Source organism: Alosa alosa, chromosome 24 (genome assembly GCF_017589495.1).
Source record: "Alosa alosa isolate M-15738 ecotype Scorff River chromosome 24, AALO_Geno_1.1, whole genome shotgun sequence".
NCBI classification, from domain to species: domain Eukaryota; kingdom Metazoa; phylum Chordata; class Actinopteri; order Clupeiformes; family Clupeidae; genus Alosa; species Alosa alosa.
In genome coordinates this window covers 7,660,559-7,681,387 of record NC_063212.1, presented here as the reverse complement: position 1 = coordinate 7,681,387, position 20,829 = coordinate 7,660,559, and the positions used below count along the sequence as shown (strand labels likewise).

General features: G+C 44.9%; 1 protein-coding gene across 1 annotated transcript; it reads right to left on the bottom strand.

The window, feature by feature from the left end:
* Nucleotides 1-440: 440 nt before the first annotated feature.
* slc7a8a (solute carrier family 7 member 8a) lies at nucleotides 441-19,367 on the bottom strand. Its single transcript, XM_048236597.1, has 11 exons — nucleotides 18,480-19,367; nucleotides 14,033-14,237; nucleotides 11,765-11,916; nucleotides 4,619-4,748; nucleotides 3,705-3,854; nucleotides 3,009-3,132; nucleotides 2,482-2,585; nucleotides 2,087-2,183; nucleotides 1,494-1,643; nucleotides 1,088-1,265; nucleotides 441-867 (listed from the first exon to the last, which is right to left on the bottom strand). The coding sequence occupies exons 1-11, from the start codon at nucleotides 18,616-18,618 to the stop codon at nucleotides 722-724; spliced, it is 1,575 nt and encodes a 524-aa protein (XP_048092554.1). The 5' UTR covers nucleotides 18,619-19,367; the 3' UTR covers nucleotides 441-721.
* Between the last annotated feature and the right edge of the window lie 1,462 nt (nucleotides 19,368-20,829).

Below are 20,829 nucleotides of genomic sequence, written 5' to 3'. Positions count from 1 at the left end.
ACATTTTGGGAATCATGGTTGTTGGCATTGAAAAATGCCTATACTGTTCTTGGTGTATTGGTGCTGTTGATCACAAATGCTTAATAATACTAGAACTGAAGGATCTTTGGGAGAGCACTATTATAAAGCAGTAAGAAAAAAATCAAGTCAAAGCTGCAATGTAGTGAGGATGCCTTGAAATCGGAGTGTGCAGGGAGTGTGTGAATAACAGGATGAGTGTGGAAGCGATGCAGAGGCAAGGAAAGGGTGAAGTATATGAGATGCTCTGTGTGTGTGTGTGTGTGTGTGTGTGTGTGTGTGTGTGTGTGTGTGTGTGTGTGTGTGTGTGTGTCTGTGTGTGTGTGTGTGTGTGTGTGTGTGTGTGTGTGTGTGTGTGTGTGTCTGTGTGTGTGTGTGTGTCTGTGTGTGTCTGTGTGTGTGTGTGTGTGTGTGTGTGTGTGTAAATGTGAGGACCTGACTGTCACATTCAGAGCTACTAGAGGGTGTTGGGGAGCAGGGACCCCTGAGAGGTAGTGTATTCAATGAGAAGATCAGCTGGTTAGTGTCCAGCTCTTCCCCACACCCCCCAAAAAACGAGACTCTCAGTCCTCTTTACCGGTCCCTCCCCATCTGTGTGTCAATCACGGGTGTCGATTCAGTGTTAAAAAGACAAGTGTACTACTGGCGGTGCTTTGCAGTGTTGTAGGTGAACAAGTAAATGAACAGAATGGCGGCTGGCCATTTAGCAGTCGGACTTCTGCGTTTCTCCATCCTCCCCGGACAGAGGCGACTTCTCCTCCTTCAGCTCGACCCCCGCGTCGTCGTCTTTGTGGTCCTCCGCAGGGTAGACCACCAAGCAGAACTTCTGCCCGACGTACGTCATCTTACCTGTGGAAACGGCAAAAAGGTCAGTACAGGAAAGTGAGAGTAACCATCAAAAAAGATCAAATGCTATATAAAATACAAATAAATGATGTATAAATGTCATATAAAATGTAAATATACATATAAAATGCTGTTGTCAGCATGAGCCTTTTATGATGAATAAAGAGAGAGATGCATTTGCAGTGATTCTGACTGAAGCAAAAGGCCAAGATGGCCGACATACCAACTAAGGAGTTGAAGCACTGTGGCTTGTTGTCCCAGTACACGCCCAGGAAGTAGACGGGGACGCCGGTGAGCATGATGGCCAGGCCGATGCCACAGACCACAGGCTCCGAGTACAGCGAGAAGATGAGCAGGAAGGCCCAGAACAGCAGGTAGATCACTGGCCAGATCAGGCTGATCTGTAGGGGGGACGACACATCATAGCAAGTGATGAATAATAATTCTTGCCATGTATTTTTCTGTATTCTATATATATATATGCATTTTGCATAAGCATACAATGCAATAGATCAAAAACGTTCTTCATCCTAATATCACATATGACACATTATGAGTGACTATATGAAGTACTGTACCTGTGTAGTATCTAGTTTTGTATGTAATAATGTTTTATGTCCAAAGCTCACCTTGATTGGTCGGTGTATGTCTGGCTCTTTGAAGCGCAGGACGATCTGGCCAGCAACTGTGACCCCGTAGAAGAGGTAGTTGATAAAGCCCACATAGTTAATGAGAGTGTACATGTCACTGGTGCACAGCATGAGCAGAGTGGACAGGCACTGTGGAGGAGGAGGAGGAGGAGGAGGAGGAGGAGGAGGAGACATTACGGTCAGATGGGTATGGCCCAAACCACTATAGAGATACAAGGCACCCAGTACTGGAGCAGGGACGAGCGCAGTGCCATAATGGGACATGTTTTACCAGTTTATGGGTATGATGAAATGTTCTGGGGGGAATAGATGTTAAACTTCCACTTCTCACAAAGATAATGTATCAAGTCAATCAAATTTAGACATTTTGCAATCAACTGGGTAACATCAAAGGCTTACAGTAAATATAGATGTGAATTCTCAAGTAAGAGCGGTATCTTAGATACCAGCTAAGACCATTTTGTAATTAAACCATCTTAGTATTGAATTTTCCTGCCTACACTGTCTTAAACACACTTGAAAATTGAGAAAAGTGAGCGCGGTTGTGAGTGAGGTTGATGTGATTTGCTTACAGTGAATAGGAGAGCTGGGATGGGGGTGCAGCGTTTGACGTGGATCATGGCTAGCAGGCTGGGGAGGTGGCCCTCTCTTGCCCCCGCAAAGAACAACCTGCAGCGGGCACCAGGAAGACAAGCATGGGGTCACTGATGATGTCTCACAAGATTTAAAACACCGCGACAAACATGCAGTATATACTGTAGGAAGTAGGATGTAGGGATATGCAATCCAACCCAGACTGACATCTTCATAGATACAACTCAATGACAAAATGGGTGAAATCCATATTAATGGGGAGATACTGACAGAACAGCAGGATCAGATACAGGCAGCAGGTTCATACAAAGCTATTGTTGATGCATAGACACAAAGTCAGAAACACATGTGATGGCCAGGAGAGATGACTGACCGGGACGAGGTGAAGAGGGACCCGTTGACCCCTCCGAAGGTGGACAGAGCCACAGAGATGGGCATAATCCATGACATCACTCCCAGCAGCTTCTCTCCAAATGTCTAGGAGCGGGAGAGAGGGATCAGTTGAATACACACACACACACACACACACACACACACACACACACACACACACACACACACACACACACACACCGGAATACATATATTCATACAAGTGCCATAATATGTACACAGACATGTATGTACACAGACACACAGAATAATACCAATATCAATACAATGCAGAGATGAGACTATTCAGAACATTCTTTTACTGCGTGCAGAGTATCTAATATCAGATGAAGTGCATAGCTAATGATCAGACTTACTGAAGTATTAACTGACTGTCCTAAGAATCAAAGGAGGGGAGACAAAAACATTTTATAAATGTCTATATTTGTACATAATACATGTAAAAGTAAAATCCTTCTAGGCGAGTCAGGATGAGGCCTGATTCAGTGTATGGGTATGGCCACTCACCACAGCAACAGCGTTGGACGCCAAGAGTTCCTGTGGACTCATGGCGGTGACATAGGCGATGTTGGCAAAGACGTAAACAAACGTGACCAGAGGAATGGAGATGAAGATGGCACGAGGTAGGTTCCTGTTTCAACCAAAGGAAAGAACAACACTTCAAATACCTGGTGCAGTCCACAAAAGTTTGCACACCTGTCAACCCCAGGAGATGCTCTTGTAATCTAAATATTTAATTCTGTGAGAGGAATGTAGCTATAAATGTCCACACCTCTCTTGACTGAAAAAAGATCTTGTGCGTGTACACTGAAAAAGAATCATTGTACAAATAATGTCTGTTATCACAGTGCAACGTGCTATGTGGCTACACAAGGAGATGCTAGTGCTTCTGGCTTTGTGTTTTGTTTACTTCAGTGTGGTGTTTACTTCAGGAAGTGTTCTGGCCCATGTGCCTTTTTTCTCTATTTGTCCCAAGGCTGCATTCCTGAATATGAGTTAAGCCTAAGCCAAAACCAGACCTAATGTGTTTTGTCTGTGCGTAGACTTTATGTGGTTTACCCGTGGCAGTCGTAAACATTTGTGTTTGTCTCTCCCAAGGGACCACATCTCTCCCCGAGCTCTGTTTGTCTCTTATCGTGCTCTGCCCTGTGTGGTGCTCTGAACTGATGTACACTGTATAGCGGAGAGCAGATGGTCACTTACACATATGGGTCAACCAGCTCCTCAGTCACGTAGTTGAGGAAGTTCCAGCCCCCATAGGCGAAGGAGCCCTGTAAGAACGCGAGGGCAATCAAGCCCACATCGTACTCCTGGAAAGGCTCGAAGGCATGGGCCGGTTCCAGCCAGTAAACTCTCCTACAGAGACCAAGAGGGAAACAGTGGGAACAGTCATTTCTTATTCACTGTGAGAACTTTTTTTTTGTTCATGAATGACCTATATGCATTGTCTATAATGTAATTGTCTTTGTTGTGCTTTTGTCTGTAATGCAGAATGCAGTCTGTCCGTCTGGCCAAAGATGCGGATCACAACTCTCTCTTACCTCTCATATTCTCACCCCATCTCTCTCCTCTCTCTCTCTCTCTCTCTCTGTCTCCCCCCTTTCTCTTATTCTCCATCCCAGGGCACCATCTCCTCTCTGCATTCCAGCTCTCTAATGACTAGCCCCCCTACACATGACTGAGCTGGTCAGCCGGTGGGATTTAGCACGAGCATCGCGCCAGACCCCCACCCCCACCCCCGCCTCCCGGTGTGGTCTCTGAGTGTCTCACTAATGATCACAGACGCCACTATCGGGGCCCCGCAAAACAACAGGCCCTCAATGGGCTTATTATTTCTAGCCCACTGGGACGCGCCGCTGAGAAAGCTGAAAGCTGGTAGTGGGCTTGGGTTTTTTTTTTTGTTCTGGGTGGCTTTGAACCCAGTCACTCCTGTTCTGCAAAGTTCTGTGCTCTGAGTCGTTCCTAACATGAAGAGAACTCTTTATCATGGGCTGAGGTCCGAGCGTGCACACACACACACACACACACACACACAAACACACACACACACACACACACACAAAGAGAGACACACACACACACAGAGACACACAGGTGTGTAGACTGACAGGTGGCACTTACCCTTGCAGATCTGCACGATGCCCATGATGATGATGAGTGCCAGGGCGAGGAGCTTCCCTGCGGTGAACATGTCCTGGACGCGCGTCGCCCAGCGCACGCTGGCACAGTTCACCCATGTCAGCAACACTGGAGAGAGAGAGAGAGAGAGAGAGAGAGAGAGAGAGAGAGGGTCATCAAACGCTGGCCTACAGTTCTGATAAGATGTGTCACTGTACATGAGCACCTTGGAGAGAGAACATGGGTTTTGAATGGCTGGTTACATGTACGTATAAGTGTTCCACTGCTGGAGTCTTAGAAGATGCTATTCATTATAAAACCAGGCTGTGGAACAGAAACAAAATCAACCTCAAATAAAAAAACAGATATTGGACAGATGATTGAGTAGCCCAAGTGATACAGAAATATGGAAATAACAAGTGCAAATGAAACATTATATCATTGAGAAATAGACATGCATTCAAATGTGATGTTTTTTTTTGGGAGGGTTTTACTCTTGAAACGTGTTTCAACAGCAGCATGATGGGTGTGTCTGGTCGTCCAACACAGGTCAAGCTGTCTGGAGGGACTTTGATCTCGCTGTTGCAACTATCTCTCACTTCTCAAAGTTATGCCCTTTCATGGTCTGTCTTTCTCTCTGGTTCTGCCAAGATGCAGTGACTTTCTTTTATACTCCTCTCAGCAACCCCAAAAAAAGACTTCAGAAAAAAAGCTATTAGACCAGAGTAGGCCCACTTTTTTTCATAATGCAATTGTAGTCTCTGTGAGAAATTACTCAAATCTTTACTGACTTTGTGCTTGTTGTTTTTTCCAACCGCACATCCAGACCTAGGGTTGTTGTTGGTTGTTTTTTCAGGTGAGGAAACAAGGGAACAATCTCTTCTGCCAAAGAACCCTCAAGTGAATCATCAGCGGAACAGCTATTGCGCAAGCCTGCTTTCTGTCAAGTGGTCACTTGCTGAGTATGTGTCTTCTGTGTGAGGGGCCTGAGGGCATGTGAGTATTTTAATCTGGACCACTTCTAATAAGACCACAGTTGCAGATTTAGTAGTGGCTGCCTCAGGCGATTTCGATGAAGTACGCGCCATGTGTGCTGACCACTTCATCCATGTGAAACCACAACATACTTTGTCACTTAATTATATGGCTGACAAAGCTAATGGAATTCCTGAATAAGATGCACATAAAGCTGGGTTGTATTGAGTCATCGGCTAAAAAGAGAGAATAGGCCTACTGAATTTCTGATATTCATGACAGCACACTTTATGCAGATTAGCCTATAGCCTAGGCCTACTATTTCTATTACAACTCTACCTCTTTAATTCAGCTGTCTTGTTGAAGTTTCCCCATGTGTGTTTAGTTTCAAGGTAATACTTTTTCTGCTTGGGACAGGCCCATTTGGGAAACATTGGTATCGAGATCATCAGTCAACTGGAATGCAAGAGTTTTAAACAAATCTGTGCAGCATGCTAATGATGCTAACCGGATTTAATAGTAATTTAGCTAGTCGTCTTCTATGCGCCCTGGCTTTCATGATTGGGGCCAGCTTAGCCCGGGCTCTTGAAGGCACCCATTGTGTTTCTATCTTTGGGGCCAAGCAGCAAGCTGCTAAGGCACCCATTGTGTTTCTATCTTTTTCTTATTGGGGGCCAAGCAGCGAAGCTGCAAGGCACCCATTGTGTTTCTATGATTTCTTATTATTGGGGGGGGCCAAGCACCCATTGTGCGGCTGCAGAAGGCAACCCATTGTGATTCTATCTTTTCTTATTATTATTACTTTCTTCCCGCCATGGAAGTCAATGGCAGCCCATAGAACCGTCTGGTAAAAAGTTGTGAAATTTGGCACACTGATTGGGGACAGTACCATGATTAATGTCACCAAGTTTCATGATGGCAACCTCAAGCTCTTAGCGCCACCAACAGGCCAAATTTGGATGTGCGTTCACGCGACGTAACTTTTGACCCGTATGCCCAATTGCAAAAAATGTGGTATCGTTGTCTTTGGAATCGAGTTCAATGGTCTTATGGTCATTTTCCGCCATGATGGATTTTCCGCCATATTGATTTTATCGAAATGAAACTAAATTTTCACAAACACATTTTGTCCGATTTTAACAACCTTCATGATCTTCAGACCATGCCGCACAAAAGTTATCAATTTTCATCTTCGAACTAAAACCGTTTGCCCGTAACAAGCCAAATCGAAATATGCGCGAAGAAGCCAAACAGGAAGTGAGCTCATATCTCAGCAACCCTTTCATCTGTCATAACCAAACTTAGTACATGGACTTATAACCCCATCAGTAGACGCACTCAAAAATCTGGTGACCTTTGACCTCTAGGGGTGCTGTAATTAAGAAACATGCCTTTTGGCCTGTAGCTGCTGTTTTGTTTAGAATTAAAATGCACTAGTGGTGTCTGGTAATACTTTTGGAGGTCCTTAGGCCGACCCAAGCCAACTTGTGATGTCAACGTAATTGATTCGGCCGCCATATTGGATTTAATCAAAAACATGAATAAGTTTTCACTGGTCACAAATTTCATCTGATTTTCACCAAAATTGGCAGAGACCATTTTCAGACCATGCCTTATAAGTGTATTTTTTTCTGGAACAATTGACAGAAGCTTTTGCCTGTACCAGCCAATCAAAATTTATGCAAAGCCACCAAACAGGAAGTGATTTCATATCTCAGCAATGCTTTCATGTATCAAAACCAAACTTAGTACATGTACCTCAGACCCCATCGGGAGGACGCTCAAGAAATTTGGTGACATTTGACCTCTAGGGGGGCTCTGTAATTGACAAAAATGCATTTTGGCCAGTAGTTGCTGCATTATTTTGCAATGGAAGTCAATGGCAGCCCATAGAACCGTCTGGTAAAAGTTAAAATTTAGCACACTCTGGGGACAGTCCAATAATTCATTTCATCATGCCGGCACCTGATAGCCACCAACAGGCCAAAGTTGGACTTGTGTTTGAACTTTGACCTGTTGACCCGAATGGCAAAATGAGGCATCATTGAAATTACAGTTCAACACACCCTATGACGCCAATTTTGATGTGTTTAAATCACAGCAAGTGTGATCATATCTTTAATTTTTATTTTTATGTGAAACTGATGACAGCAAGTTCCATCCAGTTCATTCTAATGTGTGTGCAAGGGTGGGACGGGTGGGATGGGCAGGGGCGGTTGCGGGCGGTGGGCTGGCTGGGGAGGGGGCGGCGACACTCAGCCCTGGTTCAGCCCCACAAAATCAGTTATGTTTTGATGTGAAACTTGACCTTGTAACTCAGCCAATCTTGGGTTGTATGGCATGGAACTTGCTGTGACTGCTTAATGCTATATGCTTGATGCAATGGCATTGAGTTTCATGGCAAATCTGGACTGCTGACTGCTGGACTGCTGAACTGTCTGCTTGGCCCCCACATTGCTGCTTGCAGCTATATTTATTATTATACTTTCTTCTGCCATGGAAGTCTATGGCAGCCCATAGAACCGTCTGGTAAAAAGTTGTGAAATTTGGCACACTGATTGGGGATAGTCCCATTGATTAATTTCACCAAGTTTTATGATGGCACCTCGAGGGCTTTAGCGCCACCAACAGGCCAAAGTTGGACTTGCGTTCACGCACGTAACTTTTGACCTGTTGACCCGATTGTCAAAAAATGAGGTATCGTTGGAATCCTTGGACCAAGCCAAGTTCAACGCACCCTATGACGTCATTTTCCGCCATGATGGATTTTCCGCCATATTGATTTTAGTGAAAGTGAAACTAAAACTTCACAGGTCACAAATTTTGTCCGATCGTCACCAAACTTGACACACATGCTCTTCAGACCAAGCCGCACAAAAGTTATTCCTTTTCGTCTTCGAACTAAAACCGTTAGCGTAACAACCAATCGAAATTTCTTGGCGAAGCCGCCAAACAGGAAGTGAGCTCATATCTCAGCAACCCATTCATCTATCATAACCAAACTTAGTCCATGGACTCAGGACCCAATCAGGGGGCGCTCAAGAAATCTGGTGACCTTTGACCTCTAGGGGCGCTGTAATTAAGAAACATGCCTTTTGGCCTGTAGCTGCTGTTGTGTTTAGAATTAAAACCCACTAGTGGTGTCTGGTACTACTGTTGGAGGTCCTTAGGCCGACCCAAGCCAACTTGTGATGTCATCGTAATTGATTCGGCCGCCATATTGGATTAAATCAAAACACAAAAAGTTTTGGCAGGTCACAAATTTCATCTGTTCCTCACCAAAATTGGCAGAGACCATCTTCAGACCATGCCTGATGAGTGCATTGCTTTCTGGAACAATTGACAGAAGCTTTGGCCTGTACCAGCCAATCAAAATTTTTGTGGCGAAGCCGGGCCAAACAGGAAGTGATTTCATATCTCAGCAACGCTTTCATGTATCAAAACCAAACTTAGTAAACCTCAAAATCGGGAGGACGCTCAAGAAATTTGGTGACATTTGACCTCTAGGGGCTCCGTAATTGACAAAATGCATTTTGGCCAGTAGTTGCTGATCGCATTATTTTGCAATTCAATGGCAGCCCATAGAACCGTCTGGTAAAAAAGTTATACAATTTGGCACACTAATTGGGGACAGTCCAATAATTCATTTCACCAAGTTTCATGCCGGCACCTAAAGCTCTCAAAGTCTTGTGTTCACGGCACTTTTGACCTGTTATTTCGAATGGCAAAATGAGGTATCATTGGAATCTGGGCCAAGCCAGTTCAACACACCCTAATCAATTTTTGACCTCTGTTTTAAATCACAGCAAGTGTGATCATATCTCAAATCTTTTATTTTTGATGTGAAACTGATGACAGCAAGTTCCATCTAGTTCATTCTAATGTGTGCGTGCAAGGGTGGGGACGGGTGGGATGGGCAGGGGGGCGGTTCTTGGCGGTGGGCTGGCTGGGGGGGGGGCGGCGACACTCAGCCCTGGTTCAGCCCCACAAAATCAGTTATGTTTTGATGTGAAACTTGACCTTGTAACTCAGTCAATCTTGGGTTGTATGGCATGGAACTTGCTGTGACTGCTTAAGGCTATATGTCTGATGCAACGGCATTGACTTACATGGCAAATCTGGCCTGCTGATCTCACTGCTTGGCCCCCTCATTGCTACTTGCAGCTATATTTGTAAATGTTTTATTTGGATTATGCATGCCGAGTGGCGCGCGTCCATTGAGCGAAGGAGAGTGAGAGAGAGCGGTGCAAGGAGAGGGGGTTTACTTCTATACTGTTTGGGAAAGTTGCATGCAGTCTACAATGAAAGCAAGGAGAGGTACAAAATTATGTTTTATTTATTTACTTTTGGACAATGTAGGCTACCGGTAAGTAAGGCGGGAGATGCGTGTTGTTTATGCGGCTGCGTAGCTGCAAAGCGCTGCTAGAAAGGGCGTGTGTCACGATTCTGCTTTTCACATCGCGACACAGGTTCGTGGATGAGTTTCGCGATTTCGGTTTCGAATCGCTATCAGCCCTAACAAATGCTCTTTTAGAGAAATAAGAAACCATAAATTAATGTGTCTAGAAAAGCAGGTTGAGCAGAATTTTGTCTAACTTGCTCATGTGATTGTACGAGCCTACACTTGAAACCCAATTACCCAAATTCCCAAGTAGTTGCTGTTGGCTATTTTCATACTTTAATCATCAGATTGAACTAACCCAGCCCTTAACATGCTGCAAATGCACACACCTAGAGTGCACACATGTATTCTTAGTTACTCTCACTTAGTTGCTCCTTTTTTATCTACTGGTAGGCCTACTGATTGGGTGGATTTCTTGGTGTGTGAGGAAAGGGAAGCAGATAAACGTTTTGTGATGCAGAACCTACATTTCCTTTCTACATGTATGATGCAGAATGGGCTTGTTATGTGCACTCACAATAGCTCACTACGCCAGTACAGGAACATACACATTTCCTCTCTCTCTTGCCCCCTATATGGTCATGTGCAGAGCACCCCATAAAAGACAGATGGAGAAAATAAGAAGGGAGAGCTGGAGAATAGACAGCATAAGACTTTGTCTTGACCTTTCACCCAGTTCTATCAGATTAGCAAAATACAGAAACAAAAAACAAAACACCTAACAAAAACAAAAACTCTTTCACTCACCTAAAAAAAACCCACACAATCTGCCTGACAACATCTATCCAATGATATATCATTGTTTTTCTCAGCAAAGACCAATCAGAAGTGTTCTTAGGGCCGTTCAAATTCCTTGATGGTAGACAGTTTGAAAACAGTACAGTGTTGCCTCAGCTTGTTCAAATCTGGGGCAGGCCTCACAGTCCTGACTGCAAGCGCTAAAGTAGTTTAACCCCAAGGAGTAAACATCTTACAATGGGTGCTGGGAAGGCGTGTTGTCAATGGCTGCGTATTTATCAACCTTTCAAAAAGGGGGTGATGGATGTTGCACTGAATCCGAGGGTCTTCGCACCCTCCTCCCACCCCTGTCTCTCTGTCTCTCTGTCTCTGTCTGCACACATCATGTAATATTTGGGACGTGCATGTGAAGGTCGTAAGGAGGCCAGGCCTTGGCCCTTTTTCGACGCCAGGCAAAGACATCCGACCATTCGTCTTCATACTCAACTCTTTCCCATGCCTTTCTTCTCCTCCTCCTCCTCTTCCTCTCTAAGCATCCTCTCACAAGCTCCCGTTCTGTTCTGTTTTTATTTTTGGTACCCCCAAGATACCTCTCTCCCCCTTTTCTCACTCTGTCGCAACTCTGTTGTGGTCACACCATCCTGTGGCAGACAATGTAGCACAACAACAGGCTACTATTCGAAACAATGTCTGGAATGTGTAAGGTGACAGCAACTGAGTAGCTTTCACATAGGTGTCCCACTAGATACATGCAAGGAGGACACTCTAGTCTGGCGCAACCTGAATGGGGTATTCTTGTGGACGATGTTCAGGTTCTGCCATTTCCCCCAGTCCATGTTTGTCCACCTGGCCTCCCCCACCCACCCCACCCCAACCTTTCCCTACACTCTGTTCCCACAGATACTATCCACCTTTCCCATGCTCCAACGTTCCGTCCGTATCTCCCCAACCCCTTCCATGTTTTTGAACACTGATACTTTGTTTTCCCCCATCTCCCTCTCCCTCCCTCCCTCTCTCCACAGGTACTCACACAGGCAGACTGCTGCCAGCAGACGCAGGCCGTTCTCTGGAGGGAAACAGGTGGGGAAGAGGGGCTGCAGCACGTAGTTAGAGAAGGTGAGGGCGATGACTGCCTGGTTGGTGGGGTAGATGACCAGCACGGCGATCCACAACCTCAGGAATCTGGACAAATCACGGAAGTGGAATTAGCGCGATGCTAGGTATATTTGCATCCATGAAGTTAGCACACACACCCATTCATACACATGCACACATGGAAATACACATTTACATTTATTCATTTACATCTACCAGTGCCATCTGTATGGAAATATGTCATTACATTGCATTACATTTCATTACAAATAGGTTTGTAGGTGAGTGGTTTGTAAGGCTTTTACTATAGTCCCACGGTTGTCAAACTGGGGTACGCGTACCCCCAGGGGTACGTGGACTGATTTCAGGGGGTACGCGAAAAAAGATCTGTCATATGCCTTTTCAAACGTTTTCTCTATCCCACGTTGGTAACTTAACTTCCGCATTTGCACTGCACATTAAAAACTTATTTTCTCCGCATTAACAAAATATTCGAGAGTGGAGACAGAGAGGGTAAAACAGCGTTTCTCAAACTGTGGGTCGCGGAGACATGCCAGGTGGGGCGCGAACTGATGTGAAAAACAGGAGGTTTTTTTATTTATTTTTTTATCTTTAGCCTAGGCCCAGGTAGCACCGATCGCCAATGGGCGCACTGTGTTATTCATAGGGAAGCACTTTCGTGTCAAGGCAGCTTAGTTAGTCCCGACCTGAATGAGATTTTGAACGAGGTTGTGAGAGTGGTGAATTTCATCAAGACCCGGCCCTTAAAAGCGTGTCTATTCTCCGCACTTTGAGAGGAGATGGGAGCTGACCAAAAGGCTTCACAGCGAGGCAAGGTGGCTTTCGCGAGGTAAAGCTGTCGCGTGTTTGAGCTCGAGTCGCCTCTTCTTGGAGGAAAAGCATATTTGAATCTGCAAGCACGTTCACTAATGAACATTTCTTGTGAAGCTGGCCTATCTTAGCGATATATTTGGAAAGCTCAATGAGTGAAATCTCCAGTTACAAGGCAAAGACAAGCACCTAGCAGATAAGATCACTGCATTCAACAAGACGATTGTGTGTGAGATTAGGTGCAGATCTATTTAAAATCATTATATTCAGCACATTTGTAGGCCTATCATATGTTGACTATTGATGAGATTTGTATCATATGTTTATGATCCTATTCACTATTCTCGACAAAATTGATAAAAATAAATATTAATAAAACAATTAAAAAAAAACTTGTTAACAATTGGTGGTGTTGGGGGTACTCCGGAAGATCATAATGTCTCAGGTGGTACATGCCTGTTAAAAGTTTGGAACCCCTGTCCTATAATGCACTTTACTTATATATCCAATCACAGCAGTAATATGCATTGGAATCCAATGATCCTCTTGCATTCAGTATGGCCCCGTGACACAAATACTCCACAGCCAAAGGTGATGGAGTTCTTCCGCTTTTTCAAAGAGTGTTATTGGAGTTCACTGTCAAATTAGTGCGCATTTGTGGAAAACACAGCAGGACTTTTAACGTCGGTGCAGGCTTTTCATTCTAAGACTCTCAACGAGCTGGCCAGGGCATTCTCCTTATGCTTCACTACGTCCACCTCGTTAGCTTTCCTGCCCCTAAGAGGTTATACCTCGTGGCCGTCCACGAGTTGGCCTCTGACTTTTTCCGCATTCAGAGGGAATTCCTCTACCTCTATTTTCACAAAAACAAACACTAAAACATCCATCCCACGGTGAAGTCAACCAAAGTGCAAACAGTCATCTGAGGACAACATGTACACACACTCTCCCTCTTCCACTGCTGCCTTGTAAAACTAGCTCTCAAACTCCAGCAGGTTATGTCTATTTTATGAAGCAGTCACAGCATGTCTCGGTCACCTTGGCCACTTTCCCACTCCCAGGCCGAGCTCTAACACAGTGTGTTGTGTCTGGAGTAAAAGGCAACCCAAGGCTCTGCGCTTATTTGGTGCTAGAGTCTGTTGCGTGGCCACACACATTCAGAGGTGTTGCATGGTCTCTGCTTGCCAGACTGAAACGCACTCCAAAAAAGAGAGAAAATAGACCCCCCGTTTTCTACAATAAAATAACAGGAAGTGTTGTTCTGCTTCTGCAGCCATGCTACCCAATGCACTCTTCCATATCAAGACTGACAACTCTACTTTTAATGTCTGGTGGGTGTTTTCTTTCAAACCCTATCCAGCCAGCGACTTACCCGGCCAGGCCCCCGAAGATGTCCTTGACGTAAGAGTAGTCACCTCCAGACTTGGGGATGGTGACGCCCAGCTCGGCGTAGCAGAGTGCGCCAATGGCAGTGATGATGCCAGTGACAATCCAAACGATCAGAGCCAAGCCCACTGAGCTGGCGTTCTCCAGAACCCCCTTGGGGCTCACGAAGATCCCTGATCCGATAATGTTACCTGGAGGCAGGCGACAGAAGAGAGGGTTAAGAGCTGGAGCTATCAGGAGAACTTAAGTAGAAGAACTTTTCAAAGTTGGGTGAAAAAAAACAAAACAAACAACACTGAAAACTTGTCAAAATAATTTTTATGACATGAACTTCATGGTTAGTGGATTTTGAACAAGAATAATAGGGGAAATGGCTGATTCTGCATATTCACTACCACAGTAAATATTCCAAAGTTCTCATGCTACACAATTGCTGAGATTACAGTGGATAACAGTTTAGGGAAGAGATAAAGGACAGGAAGGATGAAGCAGACAGGCACAAGAGTACACTGGAGTTAAGGGGAGACAGAATCTGCTGAGTCAGCCCTGAAAGTGGGTGAGCATGGTGAAAGGGAACGGGGTGACTGAGTGCATCAACCAATGGGAAAAACCCACAGGGGTCAGGGGCTGGATTATAAATCATAATAATGCACCGATGACCTACATAAGCATCCCGACGTCTGTCTGGTCAGATTTAACACACACCGACAGAGACAGAGAGAGAGAGAGAGAGCGAGAGAGAAAGAGAGAAGTCGAGAGAGAGTCATTTCCACATCCATGTGTATCTTTGTGCTGATTCAGGTGACTTTGCTTTACAAGTGGCCCCCTATAAGAGATTGCACTGAGTCTGGATCAAAGGTGGAGGAGCCTCACCACCAGATTTTTGCTACGTGTTTGCTCGACAACCATACTTGAACAACTCCCCTCCCACACACACACACACTCCCAACCCCACCACCCCCGAGTAGCCATGAAACTATACAACTAAACAACTGGGGCAAAGGTTGGGTGTTTGAAGCCGACTAGGCAGATTCCATACGGCCCTTGGACTACAGAGGCCTCAGTCACTGTAAAGAGGTTAAAGGTCGTCATTCCTGGGTGCGGAGCGACCATGTGTAATTTGTGGATCATGAGGGATGGGAGTGGCGGAGATCGAGGCCCTCTTGGTGCCACCTTTTTTCACCATTTTTGGAGGGTGGTCCCTCCACACGGGGGCCCACCTCTAACTTACTGACTGACAACCACCAGTGGAGATGAAAACACGTGTACATGGACATGGATATGTTCCTCAAGCACCATGAGAGAATGATCTACATGTGTTCTCCCTCCTCTACGGTTGACTCGCATGTGTGTCTACCATCTCTTAATTTACAGCTGGGATTCATTACACTGGTCACAGTTTGCGTAACTGGGCACTGGAAACTCTCTGTAATGTCCCTGCATTTGACCATTTATTGTGTTTTGAAATGTCCTGTTGGTGCGTTTTGTTTAGACAAACCCCATGCTCAATCTCTCCCTGCAAAAGCCTCAAGTCACTTGTCTTAAAGCCTTCCAAATGCACCAATGTGCTGTTGCGTAACATTTTATAGTTGCAGGAATTGTGTTTCGTACTGTGCGGCTGGGTGAGCCCTATGAGAGAGAGACTGGTGTGGACTGGTTCGGTCTTGAGCTTGAAATCAAAGTGCAGACTCATTGGATCAGATCAGACAGCCACAGGGCTACGCCGAGACCACAACTGAAGCGCAAATCAACACAAATCATTTCAGAAGACTAAGTTTTTGCGAACGTATGTGTTGCTACCATGTCTGGTGTGGCAGGTTTCTCATGGAAGCTAATTGTTGCAGCAGATGCTCCACGAACAGAGCGCTTCAGTCACATGCCTGCTGTAGCCTCCCTGTAAGATCAGCAGAAGTTTGGCCCAGTTCTGACCAGTGGCCTTCTGGACATCACTCGGCAATGTCAAAACAAGGTCTGGTGTGCTGACTCATGAAGAACACAGTGGACACATGGTTGTTGGTTTCCTGCCATTTTTTCAACCGAACTTCCTTTTTGCTACTTAACGACTGACAACAGGGGCAACATTTCTTTCTGACACTTCCACAATAAATCAGGCTTCTTCTAACTCGACTGGAAAAGACTCAGAGCCCCCAACCCCACTTAATCCCGCAACGCCCCAGTATTGATCTTGCTTTATCGACCCCACTTCTCTCTAAGAGGCCTGTGAATTATACCCGGTGTTCTCACAATCAGAGCACGTGGGGGACAGCTAGAACTTTCATCTTCCTCTGAACATAGACCTGCCTCTGACAGTGGGATCCATCAGGCCCACAAAGCGTGCAGGGTTAATAACAGCACACTGCACACTGATGGATTTTGATAACTATAAGCATTAACTAATTGCATTTGCAAGGGGGACTTAATATGGCAGACCCATAACAGAGGATCTGCACTCTGCATGTTATTTTCAGGATTAATCAATATCACATGCTGTGGTTACAAACATGGGCACAGGAAAAGCTCAAAGGGAACCTCCTGGTAGTGTACAAGCAAAAACCTGGTTGCCAAGGTTGCCGTTATCAAGATTTGCCAATACTGCAGTATCAAGCAGGGATTGAATAGGCTATAAATGCCACGAGCAAAGCCCATAGCAGCTAGCTGAGCTCAAAGTCCTATGGTGCTTTAGCGCAGATTTGCAAGCGACAGGGGAAAGTGGAGTGGCATGTGGCTAGTCATTTCCTCAAAAGCCCAGCTGAGCAGAGACGCATTAAATATGTGAGCTTAGCGCCGTGCCCCCAGTTAGACTCAAATCCCACTACTGAGTGCTGCGGCGGTACGGGCCCGGAGAAGCCTGCCTGTGCTTGGCCGCGCGCCGAGAAACCCATGGAGGCGGCACCATCAGCAGGTTTTTTGAGGCTAATGGGCTCCAAGTAACCAGGGGCAGGCTGGCGTCAGGAATGGCCAAGCCGGGAGTCTTCAAATCCTTCGCCGCCTGAGCCCTCATGACTGCATTGCTTTGATTAGTGTTAGCGCTACATCGCCTTCCCCTTTAATTCTCCGCCAGAATGCACCATCACTGAAGCTATGGGCAGATATTCTACCACCATCCCCACACCCCCACTAACCCCCAACACACACACACACACACACACACACAAACACACTACTACCACCACCAGCATCACAGTCCAAAACTTCATTCTTTAGAGAAAATTCCAAAAGCCGAGTAATGACCTCACCAGGCACTCTCCTGTCACCTCTACTGGCCAATCAGAGATGTTAAAAACCCACGTGGACAAAGAGCACAGGCTGCAAAGACTGCAGCCAGCAAACAGAGCCAACAAATGGCATTATATGGGCAAAGGTTTGGAGATTTGAAGGGGCAAGGCAGATAGGAGGACGATTGTGTTTGACTGCTCTTCCATGGCTTCTGAGAAAGCCCACCCGAGCGCACTCTGAACAAAGGCTAGTCGTGATGATGGGCCGTGGCAGTCATCTGATAAGACCATTCACGTGAATGAGTGACCAGATCAAGGCCGCTTATCACTCAGGTGACTCACATGTTGGCTTGGAGTCTGTATAACAAACTGAGCACCACTATTTAAGTCAATTAACATGTCATGTTAGTATATAGAAAATTGCTATAATCAGTGAGTCAATATTAAAAGTGAGTGTGAATAGATTTACAATAGATTTATTGCACCTTCTGCTGCCACCCATGTGGTTAGGGACTAGGGAGGGTGACGCATTACACACAGGCTGTCAAAGAAGTGACACCTGCAGCCCATTGTCGATGCCACACCATGCACCATGCAGGCTACCATGTAGGCCTATGTCTTTATTTCCATGGTAACTCTCTCTATAGCATTCAAGGTCAAAGAATCTCCCTCTCACATGGACTAGAAGTCATATTCAACAAGGCTTCAGTTACCAAATATGGTAGCCTAATGTAAACAAAATCAGATCAACACATTTACATCACATTACATTTAGCAGACACTTCTTGACCAAAGTGACTCACATATGTCAGCTATATTACAAGGGATCACATTGTCCCCGGAGCAACTTGGGGTTAAGTGCCTTGCTCAAGGGCACAACGGTGGAAGCCAGGAATTGAACCGACAACTTTCAGGCTACTGCACGCTAGCCCAGCTCCTTAACCACTACACTACCACCGCCCTAATTGCAACACAAATATTAATTAGAACATTTAAATGGGCTCTCCTCGCATGTTTGATTTTTTATATTATATATACAATAAAGTAGAACTATTGTGAAATAGGCTTAAAGTGATAGAATGGAGTAATTAAGATTAAGGGACACAGTTTTCGCTTGGTGCCAAAGGATATTATATCAGTTAGAAAGATAAAGAAAAGAACATTGGCTGCAACATGTTGATATCACGACAGTGTACAACATCATGTCTCGGAACTTACCTACGATAATGCCACAGGCACTAACGAGCCCGATCTCCTTCTTCAGGGCCACTGCGCCACCGGAGTCCTTCCCGCTGTCTGACTGCGCGTCTCCTGACGCCGAAGCCGCGCTCCCGCGTTGCCTTGGTCCATCACTCATCGTGCTGATGGAGTTGTTGAATCCTTACGACAGCTGGGTTACTGTAGTGGCTGGTACGCTTCAGTGTCGGGACGCAGTGCCTGCAGCTTTGGTTAGGTAGCACTGATGATGTTTGAGTAGCCTATATTCTGTGCTACTGTCACAATGGTTTGGTGTCTATATATAGGCTACTCGTGTAGCAACGAAACACTCGAATTGGCTATTGATATAAAAACTCAGTTCGGAGAAAAATGAAAATCCTACTTTATGACAGCAGCATCACGATAGCACTCACCGAACACGGAATTTAAGACTAGAAGAGAACGGTATGAACAAAAATAGCCGCCCTCGTAGCTAGATTGAAACTAACAAAGCACCTTTACATTAATAAGAGACCAGCTCGACATTTCCGTTTCCAAAATACACTAAGGCAATTAACACCTTATAGCCTGTTTTCCGACTTGTGCAAAAAGAAACACAAAGAAAAAGTACCATGCAATTTCATACAGTGCAGTTGCTCCTGTGTAGCCTATGTCCTTTGATATCTTCCTTATTTCTGACACCGGTCTCCAAATCAAACAGTTCAAATTGTATCTCTCCCCTTTGTTGTCAAGTATTATTGTTCTTCTTTGTTCCAAGTGAGGCGCCAAAAGTCACCAGCATCCTCCTCAAACAAACAAAATCGACTTGGATAAAATAGCATTCGTTGGACCGTAGGCTACCGGTAGTGTCTTTGGCGTCTTGAGTCGTATCCGATTGATTTTGGGGATTTATTTATCCTTTATGTCTACACCCCTATACAGTAGCGCCTCCCCTATTTTCCGTCCCCTCCTCAACGTCAACCCCCATCTCCCCAACACAGCTGAGGACTTGTTTTCGTGCGTTACCCTCCCCCAGTGCAAAGACGGACCTATTAGTGCCCTACCCACACCCATTGAAGATGTGTTTTGTGATTACATTAACACAATCAACGAGACTGACTGATTAACCCACTGATTTATCCATTATACACCGAAAGTATGGAACGCCTTGCCTTTGTACAACAAACAGGCTAGTTCCGTAAATATCGTTAATTAAGACCTGAAAACATACAGCTTTTAGTTAACTAATTTGATCATGTAGCATATATTTCCTCACATTATTTTACATTCCACTGCTGTTTTTTACAGAGTCTTCCTATTTCACTGCGCTGGTTTTGCTATATGTTGTTGTATCTATCTCCTTACCAGCCTGTGAATTCTTATCTTTACTTAATTCTAAATATCTGATGTTTTATTTATTGGTTGGTTTGTTTGTATTAGTATTATTTTAGTTTTTCTTCTTTTTCTTTTTTCTCTGTTATTGTGTTGTGCTCCAAATGTAAAGCACCTTGAGCTGCATTCTGTGTATGAACGGTGCTATACAAATAAAGCTTATTATTTTTATAATTATTATAACCTTTCTCTGATTGGCTTTTTTTTTTGCATGTCTCTAAATGGATAACGGTAGGCTATAATACAGAAGTAGATATTTTTATATACATATACATGTTCCCTCTTTCAATCCAGATACACATACAGAAAAAATAAAAAATGTGTCGTCCTCGGCTGCAGACAGTGGTGTAAGATATTGTGTTATGGGTGCTGCCGTGACCTTGATGTCATCTGTGCAGCCTGTTCACTCAGTGTGAATGCTGATGTGAGAGAAGCCGGCTGCAGGGGTTTCATCGCCTTTATGTTTGTTTCTGTTTAATTCATTCATTCATTCATTTTAAATTAATATGGGGACCGCATCACATAAAGAAAAGTCATGGAAAATAAACATGGGGCATGAAAAATAAGGGTATGAACATGTTGACTGCAGTTGTCTGAGACTGCCATACTACAGTAGCCTACAGGTCTTAAGCTTGCAGATCAAAGTACGGGGCTAAGGCAGAGATATGACAGATGCTGATATGCAGAAGAGATTTCCTCATCCAAGAGAACAAAGACCAAAATTATGAGTGGCAGAGGGGGTGAGGAGGGATGGTGCTCACACCCCAATCAGCGCATTTTGTCAGATTTTTGTTTTGATGTAAAACAATACCAATGACACAGCAGTACTGGTACTTCATAATTCTTCAGCCATCACAGAACAGGTCCAAGTGATTGATAGTGTAACGGTCTGCCCTGGGTTAACTCCACAAGGAGGAAGAAACCTTAACATGACAGGTGTGCATTAGAGGGGTTGAATGGGCAGGTCCATTCATGGACA

Excerpts from the sequence above, each read along its gene's own strand:
- slc7a8a (XM_048236597.1), bottom strand. The coding sequence starts at position 18,618 with ATGAGTGATGGACCAAGGCAACGCGGGAGCGCGGCTTCGGCGTCAGGA. Across the intron at positions 14,238-18,479 it reads TGCCTGTGGCATTATCGTAG|GTAACATTATCGGATCAGGG; the intron begins GTAAGTTCCGAG and ends GCCTGCCTCCAG. Across the intron at positions 3,133-3,704 it reads GAGCTGGTTGACCCATATGT|GAACCTACCTCGTGCCATCT; the intron begins GTAAGTGACCAT and ends TGGTTGAAACAG.